The sequence below is a fragment of the Monodon monoceros genome, unplaced genomic scaffold (assembly GCF_005190385.1).
Source record: "Monodon monoceros isolate NGI ecotype Baffin Bay Population unplaced genomic scaffold, NGI_Narwhal_1 Super_Scaffold_8, whole genome shotgun sequence".
Classification (NCBI taxonomy): domain Eukaryota; kingdom Metazoa; phylum Chordata; class Mammalia; order Artiodactyla; family Monodontidae; genus Monodon; species Monodon monoceros.
The window spans coordinates 63,410,256-63,421,329 of NW_021703785.1; the positions used below are offsets into that span (position 1 = coordinate 63,410,256).

The following is an 11,074-nucleotide window of genomic DNA, read 5'->3' on the forward strand; positions in this document are numbered from 1 at the left end:
CACTTCACATTAGAATTTGGTATTGCTTTATAAGCATATGGGCATAGCAATTGGAAAAGTGACTTGAATTTATTTATTTATTTTTGCGGTATGCGGGCCTCTCACTGTTGTGGCCTCTCTCGTTGCGGAGCACAGGCTCCGGAGGCGCAAGCTCAGCTGCCACGGCTCACAGGCCCAGCCGCTCCGCGGCATGTGGGATCCTCCCGGACCCGGGCACGAACCCGCCTCCCGTGCATCGGCAGTCAGACTCTCAACCACTGCACCACCAGGGAAGCCCAGTGACTTGAATTTTAAAACATAGGAATTTAAAAAAATGGAGTTGGGCTCGAGATTTATTAGCTACGTGACTATGGGCAAATGAGGTAACCTCCCTCTGCCTAAATTCCTTCATCTGTTAGGTGAGGATAGTAATGCCTACCTTGAATGGTTCTTATAAGGATGAAATAAGAAAATGTACAAAAGCCCCCAGCACAGCAAAAAGCAAGCGCTCAGTTAACAGGAGCCACCGACAGAACAGTGTCCAAGCCATTGTCATCTTGCAGGATGAAGAGCTGCGGTTGCTTCGAGCAGCAATTGGGGTACACAGCTTAAAAAGAGCTTTGGGGAGTTAGAGTGAGACCTCTGTTGCCTTCAGATTTTCATGGAGAAAAGGGTCAGTCACTTCTCTGGTCAGTATCCTTGTGATGTATTGGAAATAACGTCAGTTTTTGAAAATTATTTGAACTAGGAGTTTCCTGATTAAATTTCACTTCAATTAGGAATTATTATTGAATAGCAGTTAGATTTGCCAAAGACTACCCTGGAAATAATTTAGGCACTTCTGTAGTTACTTCTGTCAGGTCACTGGGTGCCATTTGTTACCATCCTCCTGTCCTGGCTAAATGATATAACCATGGTATATTGGCTGGTGGGTACTATTCAGTGTGCCCACCTAGCTGTCAGTTGCCCTTTGGTGTCCTGAAAGGGTTAATGATGCCCAACTATTTCTAGTGAGAGCACATTGCAACTGGGAGAATCAAATTTAAAGCTGTTTCTTTGGACAGTATCTGCATATCCCAGAGAGAAGACCTAGGAAAGAGGTAAGATACAGTTGAGCTACTTAAAGTGCTTAAGAAATGACCCTGACAGAATATCCATAGGGGCAAGGAGATGGAATATATTTCTTGGTTTAGCATATTGGCAGAAATCAGTTGGCATCTGTCACAGGAAAGATAAACAGAAGCTTTGATTTCCCTTCTCAAAATACACTTGGCTTCTTTCTCTGCACTTACCCCTTGGCCCTCATTCTGATTAGAATTTGAAGGAACAGGCTCAGTACTTTGCATCTAGTTAATTTGGTGAGTTCACTGTACTCTCATCCCTGGGCTATTCAGTAGTTCAAAAATAAATATTGCAGCACTTGTTGAATATGTAACATGCATCTCTTTTGAGCTGCCTTTTATAACAAAGGGTAGTTAGTATTTACATAATACTTTGAAAGTACTTCAGAATAGCTCTTATTAATAATAACTAGTCAAATACATAATGGCTCAGCTGACAAGAGAAAAAATTTTGATTTTCTATTGAAAAGTGTAAGCTCAGGAAGAGAGAGATGCACGTGTATTTGTGTATGTACAGTATTTGGGACAAATACATGTCTCAAGGGACAGTCAGGAGGTTAACTGGACCAAAATTCAAGCTGCCCACTGAACCAGGCTAAGGTTCACCAGAAGTCTGCGACCTGATTCTTGGACTTCCGTGCAAAAACTGGCGGAAGCTGTGAGCAGCCTGAGCTTTGAAAACATTCCTGCCCCCTGGGGTGTGTGTGTGTCGGAGGCTTATGTGAGCTCATGGGGCTTTCCAGCGCTGACCGCCAGCCTTGGCAGGCATGAGGGGTCCAGTAGCGAAACTTGGCCTTTAAGTTATCAAGGGCCTGTTGTGACACATATTCAGCTCCAAGCAGAGATCACTGTTTCAAGGGTGACTCAAGTCTGGGGGTCAAGTGGAGATGATGGGTGGGATCTATGCGCAGATCTGGCCCTTCCCAATTAGGGGGCCTGAGGGTGACACTAGTGCGGGTAGGTTGGGAGGGTCTGGGGATGGTCCTCCCAGGAGGTGCTGCATGGATGTGTCCTGCGTGAGAAGTGATGACAGGGCCATCACGTTGGCTTTCATGATTCTGGGAAAGGTGTCAAACCACGAGGTCACATCGAAGTGTGTGTACAGTGGCGGGGGTGGGGGGGAGGAACGGTTTCCCTTGCCTCCCCTGAGGGAGGGGGTCTCACGGCTCGGCCACACCTCACGTCTCTGCCTTGCACGTTTCCTGGTTCAGACCCGGTCCACGTTCTCTCCGCCTGTCCCCAGGTCCACCACCGACCGGCCCCAATCTCCAGACAACCACTCCCGGGGCCTGGGGAGGTTAGGGGGTTTGCTCCAGCCAGATGCACTGAGATCCTGGCGGCGACAGAGGGCGAGGAGAGGAGGAGGCCCGGGGCGCAGCCGTGGTGGGCGCGCTCTGCCCAGAGGGGCGGGGGCGCCGGGCGCGCACGCGGAGGAGGCGGAGGGAGCGGGGGTGGGCGGGGGAGCGAGTGCGCCACTAGAGCAGGGAGCGCGCCCGCAGCCGCCGCCGCCGCCCTCCTCCGGAGAGAGGCAGGAGTGAGGCTGTGCGAAGCGCCTCATTTCGATGAGTAGCGGCCGAGGCGCGTCCCTCCGCTAGCGGCTGCAGCCCAGACGCCCGCGGTCCAGCAGCGGCCGCCGCCCAGCCTCGGCCCCGCCACCGCCCCAGAGCCCCGCGGTCAGGCCGCACCCAGCCCCGCGAAGACAGCACCAGGAGGCGGCCCGGAGCGCGGCCACAAAGACCCCCGGCGGCGTCTCTCCGCAGACCGGTGCGTGGTTTGCTTTCGCCGGGGAAGGGAGCCGAGGGGCGGGCCGGCCGGGAGGCCCCTCAGGGGGCCCGACAGCGCCGACTCCTCCCGCAACCGCGGGGTCCAGGGGAGCGCGGGCGCGGAGGGCAGGCGGGCGCCCCTCGGCCGCCGCCGCCCTTCCCGCCGTTCCTCGAAAGGAGCTGCCCGGCCGCGGCCGGGGGCGGTGTGTGCAGGCGGCCCTGGGGCTGCTGGCACCTGCCTCTTTTGTCTGGTGCCACCGGGCTGAAAACGGGGAGTCGGGCGAGCGGGGCCCCCATTCTCTCGGCCGCCTTGTTAGTGGAGATGGAGAGCTAGGGCGGAGGAGCTGGGCCAGGTGTTTGTCATTGTCAGAACTGGCCGCGGAGTGAGGACCAAGTGTGCGCCCAGAAGGAGTGGTCGGGTCGGGCCTCTTATTGTGTGCGTGCTTCCCCGTGGGCCCGGGAGGGTGGTGTGTGCTTGAGGACGGGGCGATCCGTGCGCGGGGGGGTGACTGCAGTGTGGGTGCTGCAAGCACGTTTGCGGGGCCTCGAGTTCCCTTGGGGACAGCGTGGCTGCCCCGTGTACAAATTAGTACCTGCAGTGCTAACAGCCTGCGGAGAGGAAATGGCATTTCTCTCCTAGCGGGGAAACGCACGCCCAGCCCCGCACGGCCCCCCACAAAAGAGGCCGCTGCTGAAAACCGGGTCTGCTCGGAATCGCTGCTGCATTGGGCCAGGAGATGCTTGCAGGAGCTGGAGCGGTTGAAAGGTTTCATTCAGGCCGGCTTGCTCTCCCCGCCTCTATGAATGTGTGTCCAGATTCTGGTGCACACGCGTTCAGCGGCCACACGGCAGGGTGTTCCATGAATACGTTTTATGAATGTTCCTAAATATATCTCTTTTCGCCGGGAAAGTAGGACGGCCTTTTAAGTATGAAATGTCACATGAGTGCGGGTCAGAAGGATTTTAAGAGAGGTTATATGTAGGAACAGTGTAAAAGGTATGCACACATCCTGTGATATCTGTGTCCAGGGTGGTGCATGCACGCTGAAGGTGTGTTTGCTTCTTCGTGCGTGCCTGGCCATCCACCTACATCCTAATCCCACTGGCAAAATGTGCCTTGGGACCTCCAGGCCTAGCATCTATTTAGATGTGGTAGCGTTTATCCAAATTATTTCTTGGTGTGTGTGTAATCTCCAAAACAGGAACTCGTGTGCTCATCTAGAGAAGGATGAACACACAGTTTCTTCAAAATGGTGAGAAATCCCATAGAGAGCAGTCGAAGAAGCTGATTTCTTGGCCTGGCAGTGTTTATAGGAAAATCTCTGATAAGACCCAGGCCGGGTCTTCCCCACCCAAGCCTCTGGGACCTCTGTGGCTTAGGTGGTGCAGTTACCTTCTCGGTCCCAGGACACATGTGTGCCCAGGCCCTTAGCCATCTATGGCCTGTGAACGCGTGGCTGTGCCCTTTAGCCAGCTTCCTTGCAGAAAGTGGGGACCTGTGGAAGCCCAGTGAATCTTCTTCAGGAGCTCTTGATTCGAATATATGACTAAGCCAGTGGAATTGCTGAGCCAGCCAAGCAAGGGAAAGAATACCTATTTTGAAGCCACACATAATATCTGGAACACGAGAATGTCTAGTGTGGTTTTCGACATTCATTTAGTGGTAGCTGTAGCCTTGAGAATGATTTCACTTGGAGTGTGGTTTTTCTTTGTCACCCACATCGTTGCCTACTCTGGGGCAGACTCAGTGAAGGGAAGTAAAAGATGTGGGCCCTGCTGTGGTTGAACACATGATCCAGTTTGGAGAAATATACAAATAAAATCAACTTTTCTCTATTTTAAATTGATCTTTTTTTTTTTCCAATTGGGGTGGAATTGTTGGTTCTAGAAGCCCGTTCCCTCAAGGGAATTCCAACAATTGCTAAATAATTTGACCTTTGCAGATTGCGAATCAACAAGAGCCCCTTGGAATTAGATTTGCACTCTGGTGACACAATTGTGCCATCCTTTCTGCATGTCCTGCATGTTTTCTTTTGGTTTATTTGGATTTGGAAGGAAATGCCTAGGGTTGGAAGAATGATCACTGCATATAAAAAATAAAACCTTCAACAGCCAATCTGACCTTTATACTTTACGAAGTTTGAAGAGTCTAGTGAGGTGGCATGGGTTTTTGAGTACTGGCAGCATCATCCCCCCAACACACACATCCCTTTTGGAAGACAAAAGAACTCCTTTTAAAAACAAATAAAAAGAGTAGGAGCAGTTATGATATCATGGGCAAAATATTGGCTCTGTTAATTAATAGCTCTCTGAAGGATTGGATATCAACTAATAATTGTTGAGAAGTTATCTAACTTCAAAATCAATGCAACCACTTCATACCTACCTATATATGGTATATTTTTTCTGGAAAATGCAAATTTAGACTAAAAGTGAAGTTACTGAGTGGCATGAGGCGGTTTTCACATTTGGAGGAAAAAAAATACACAGAACTAATAATCACTCCAGATTGAATCCCAGCCCACTGCTCCCTCCCCCCAGCAGGGTCAGCTATAGAATCATGAGCAGGTGAAAACGTTGATGGCCTGGAGACCACTGCCTGGCCTCTGTGCACACAACGTCTTTGGCAGTTAAGTAGCCTGCCCAAGGTCACAGAGCTAGTGAGGAGTGAGGGCTTTAAACTAAACCTTACTTTACATGTGATGGTGGGCCAATCCCAGGGGGTCTAGGCCTCTAGGACAGAGTGCACAAGTCGGAAAGGAGGGAGTGCCAGCTTCAGAGGCAGTTGGAGTGAATCTGGGTTCAAGTCCCAAGGCCCTCAGTTCTGTCTTTGGGACCCTGGATACATCCTGCACTCACCCTGAGTCACAATAATACCCCCTCCCTCCCTGGACTGGCAGGAGGTTTAGAGGGAGCTCTTAGCATGTTACACAGCAGTTGATCGCCACGTAACAGTGTCAGGCACGTCATAGACGTTCAATAAATGTGAGCTTTTTCCACTTCACTCATTTCAGGAGTGCACAATCTCTAGCAGTGCATGAAGCTTTTGAGCATGAATTTGTAGCCATTCTGAATGGCTCAGAGGTCAGTTGACTGAGGGTGAAGGCAAGGTCAGGGAAGCTTGGCAGTACTTTGGACTGGTTTGGGCTGACCTTCGGAAAGGTGATGTCGTCTGTGTGGTGGGATTTGGGGAGCACTTGTAAGGTTCTTGCCCCCAGTTTTCCATTTCCCTTAAACTCTTATTTCAATATGCCTGAAACTTTGTCCTTGAAACTTCTTTCCTTTGAATGTTGAGGTTTTCCCACTTTCTAGATTGCCCTGTTTAAAACACGGATCCCCTGTGAGGGGCAACAGCACGAGCCCTTATCAGCTAACCCCTGAGCAGGGATGAATTGATCCCACAGGCAGCAGCTGACGACAGGGCTCCATGGAAAGTCAAGAGGGGACGTAGGGGCACAGGTGTACCTTTTAGAAGGTCATGAGCTGGAAATCTGTGGCGGGGGTGGGGCTGGGGGAAGCTCACCTGGAGCCTCTCGTACCGGAGGGAGAGATTCTGTTCCTACTAGGTCTTTTTGTGACAAAGTCAGGAACAGAAAGGCAGATTTTATTAATAAAAATATTAATACTTATCACAGGGTAGACGTTACCCTAAGTGCTTTATGTGTTTTAACTTGCTTAATAGCTGATGTTAACTATGAGGTAGGTACTGTTATCTTTTCCATGTGTGATTCAGGAAATCGAGGCTTAAAGATGTTGAACAAGTAGATTTCTCAAGGTTACGCAGCTCATATGGGGTCAAGTCTCGGTCAACATCTTCAAATCTCGATTTTCTCAACCACAGACAGAGAGAGCCTTAGTCCAAGTGTCCCAAAGAAGTAACTTCCATTCCTTCTTCTTGTTCTTGTTGCTGTGCTGCTTCTCTTTTTCCTTCTTCTTTTCTGCCCCTGCCTCCTTCCCTTTCTCCTCCCTCCCCCACCTTTCTTTTTCTTCTTTTTTTTTAATCCACCTTATCTGAAGCATTAAATATAAGTAAATGAGTTATGGTGAGTCCACTTTTTAAGTAAATTTCAATTCAATATGTGAATATTCTGGAAAATTTCTTTTAAGTTGGTAGAATCTACAGATTGTTTGCTCTTGGTCTAGCCATGGAGAGTACAAACACTAGGTAAAATGTTTACAATCTGACTCTTAAATGCTACCTGCCCTCTTTTGATTCCTGGTCCTCCACCACCACTGTATCTTGTATCTTTAGCCCTGTAGTGAAATGAAAGCTCATTTCCTACCTACCCTTGAAGTCAGGCAGACCTGGGGCAGAGTTCTTGATTCAGGCATTTCTCAACTGAATTACTTGGAGAAATTTTTCTGTGCCTCAGTTTCTTCATCTGTAAATCGGGTTAACAATACTTTGAAAGGTTTATTGTGACTGTTGGAAACACTAGCTGTTCAAAGCCTGACGTGCTAGGTGGTCAATGCGTACAGCCATATTCTGACAAAACTGGGGTTGATTAATAAGCTGTTTCCACTGGGTCTGCCTCTTCTATTTCTTTGTCTTTTCTCTCCCAACTTGATAATTCATATCAAACATATCATCGATTATAGCAGTATCTCCATCAGCTGCTCTCAAGCTGAGCCTTTCAAATCAGGGTGCAAAAATAACATCTTTGTGTGGCTGTTTGTGTTTCTGTGCCTCCCAGGTTCAACTTTAACTCCGTCATGTCCTTCGGCAGAGACATGGAGTTGGAGCACTTCGATGAAAGGGATAAGGCGCAGAGATACAGCCGAGGGTCGCGGGTGAATGGGCTGCCCAGCCCCACGCACAGCGCCCACTGCAGCTTCTACCGAACCCGCACGCTGCAGACCCTCAGCTCTGAGAAGAAGGCCAAGAAAGTTCGTTTCTATCGAAACGGAGATCGATACTTCAAAGGGATTGTGTATGCCATCTCCCCAGACCGGTTCCGATCTTTTGAGGCCCTGCTGGCTGATTTGACCCGAACTCTGTCGGATAACGTGAATTTGCCCCAGGGGGTGAGAACAATCTACACCATTGATGGGCTCAAGAAGATTTCCAGCCTGGACCAGCTGCTGGAAGGTGAGAGCTGGGAGATACCTCCCAAGTGACCCTAGGGCATATGGCTTCGGTTCCCACAGGTCCATATTATTCTCACCATCTTCTGCTTGATCTCTAAGAGACAGCATTCAGCCTTGTGGCTGTGATCCTCACTGTTCCACATGGTGGAGAGTTCACTTGTCTGTACAGTAGCGTAAAAAGAAAAAACCCCAACAAACCTAATGGTATTCGATCAGGTAGCTTATAATAATGGGCTGAGGGAAAAAGTATCTTAATTCTACAGCATCCTCTCTATTTTTTCTCACACCCGTGCTATGTTAATTTTAAAAGTCCATTTTTATATCTTTAATCACATAGTTCTTATTTATTTCTAGCTGCAAATTGAACTTTTGCTACCACATGTGTGAAAGTACTTGAACTGAAAATAACTAATAGATCATGAAATTTTTGAGTGTTAAGGAATCTTAGATAGGTATCAAACCTATTAATTTTAGTCACTGGAGACTGAGGCCCCAAAATTCAAGTGACATGTGTCTGTGCGTACATGGTAAGATAGTGTTGTTGCTGGACCAAAAGTTAGATTTGCTGCCTATTCTTTCCAATATGACACATTTAAATTTTAAAATTATTTTAAGGTTTGACTGATTTCAAGTTTAAAAGGATTGTTGTCTTTCTGTGGTATTTGAGGAGTTAATCTGCTCAGTTTATTTTTGTTAAGTTTAACGTAGGTTAATAGTGATTACCTATTTTAGACATTTCATGTGGAAATAGGACTATTTGGGTCCACGGATGAGGCCTGGTGTCTTGTGCAAGCAGAGTAGGTTGCCTCCTCTGGAATATACGTGTCTCAGGACTGACCCTGTTTGAACAGGGCGTGAGGTCTCTAATCACCTTAGAAATCATAACTGAAGTAAAATAACTTGGGAGAAAAATAACCGGGATTAAATTCATGCTGAGATGTAAATGAGGGTAGCCGATCCTCTTTGGAGAGTAGATTTTTCTAAGTTGAGGTCTCAAGGTCCTCATGAAATATTAGTGCAAAGCAACACGGGAAAGGAAGTTGGGAATGTGGGGAGAGCTTGATTTCACCCCGAGTTCATCTTTACTCCAGATGTATTTGCCCAGGCCCTGCAGTCTGTCTGGATCCTGGACGAATGCCATGCCTTGACTGCACACAGGCAAGCACTCTGGTCTTCCTTTGGAATCAGAGTTTGTGCGTGATTCAAGGTTGAGGGCTTCTCTGTCTTTCTCCCATTTCTCTTCCCTTGATCCCTTGGCAGGGATGCCAGTCCACTCACAGTATGACTGCACTTGAGAGGGTGTGGAGGGGTTTGGTTATGTTTATTTTGTGGGAATTCAGATCTCTTTTCGATGACTCATCACCCTGCCAAGAAGCCTGTAGACTTGGCCTTTTTCCTTCTCAGATGCTGGAACTTCCAGTAAATTAAAGGGGAAGAATAAACATAGAATATTTGTGTATCAGCTTTGATTTTTGTGCCTTGTCTTTTCATGACCTTGGAAAATACAGGATAAATAATTTGGTGAGATATTCCAGAGGATCTGGGAAAAGATCAAGTACAAAGTCAGGTGTATGAGCAGTCACCAAGCAATCCCTTTGAGGGCTGATGGTGTTGTAGGGAAAATATGCCAAGATCTCAAAGCACCTTCTAAGACATCCTGGCTTGGCATTCTCTGGTCTAGAGTCACTTGTGCAACATCTGTGCGGGGGGAGGGTTACTTTAGTCAGTTTCTCACCCAGGATCGATCTTCACTCAGAAGTGGCAGAGATATTCCCATGATTCCCATCCGCCAAGGAGAAGGTGTGAGAGGTGGGAAATGACAGTACTTTATATCCAGGGACCAGCAAAATCATGGCATGCTCGCCACCATCTTCTTTGTCAGTTTTTTAGGACAAAAGAACACCTGTCCTGAGAGAGAGACTACTGTCCTGAGTGATGATTATAATGATAGCTCTCAGATATTGAGCATGTGTCTTGCATGTATGAACATTTTTCATTCTCACAATGATCCTAGGAGGTAGGTACTGTTATCATCCTCATAGTAAGATGAGAAAAGTGAGGCACAGTGTGGTTAAGTGATCTGCCAGAGTCGCACAGCAAGAAATAGTAGAGTTAAGATTTGAACCCGCTGGTACCAGCACTTGAGCTCATAACTGCCACTAATAAGATACTGAGTGGGGTGGTACTAGTGGCTCTTTAAAATTGAAGTATAGTTGATTTACAATATTGTGTTAATTTCTGGTGTACAGCAAAGTGATTAAGATATATATATATATATATATATATATTCTTAGTGGCTTTTAAATGAAATCTTATTGTATTAGCTTCTTCTTGAAAACAAATATTTTTAACCTTGACTTAATTCCAGGAATGGCAGATAACTGCTCCCAGAAACACTTTAATATTTTCATTTGCCTCCAAACATCTTTCTCCTTGATCAATAAGAAGTTAACTGCAGATTGAATATTCTGATGTTAAAAAATTCCTTTTTGGAAAAAAATACCTTTTTCTGATTAAATAAATGGTAACTTCAGTAAAGTAGGTAGGTTCACTTATTGGCTGCATTTAAAATTTTTTTTCAGTTTAAACAGATTTTTTTTTTCATTTATAACACTGACAGTTCTCATGCAGCTGCACTTAGTGTTGAAATAGCTGGAAATTCATTTAGATTTGCCTCTTTGTCAATTATGTTTTTTGCTTAGTCTGATAAAATGCAAACCGTTGCTTCACATCCATCATTAGGTTCATAGCTCCCACTTTACATACTAATTTTATGTAAACGTCAGTGCATGTTATTAGCTTCTCATTTCCCCTTCCAACATGATGACGTTTGCATTTTAAGTTAAATCCTTTTAGTGCGTGCTGCGACAAGTATATCTGACTTGTAATGTTTTTTTTGTGAGTTTGTTCATTCTCACTTATCTCAGACTAGAAATTCTGACGATGATGTATGTGAGTTTCTTTATTTATAACGGTCTGCTGGTCACTTTCACTGTTGTATTATTATTATGCCTAAATTTGGCTTAAAAATGTTGATAAAGCTAGCTCTCGGCCTGGAGTATAACTGTACGAGTGGGTGTGTGTGTGTGTGTGTGTGTGTGTGTGTGTGTGTGTGTGTGTGTG

At 46.7% G+C, this 11,074-nt stretch overlaps 1 protein-coding gene across 3 annotated transcripts in view; it reads left to right on the top strand.

Annotated features, from left to right (window-relative positions):
* Positions 1-11,074, top strand: part of DCLK1 (doublecortin like kinase 1) — a 356,039-nt gene that overhangs the window by 19,853 nt on the left and 325,112 nt on the right. For 2 of the 3 annotated variants that reach the window (XM_029209843.1, XM_029209841.1), the window contains exons 1-2: positions 2,659-2,864; positions 7,558-7,952. In XM_029209843.1, the coding sequence (XP_029065676.1) occupies positions 7,577-7,952 (376 nt within the window). In that variant the 5' untranslated portion in view covers positions 2,659-2,864; positions 7,558-7,576. Of the gene's footprint in view, positions 1-2,658; positions 2,865-7,557; positions 7,953-11,074 lie in introns of those variants that run through there. The other variant, XM_029209842.1, reaches the window with a different exon arrangement.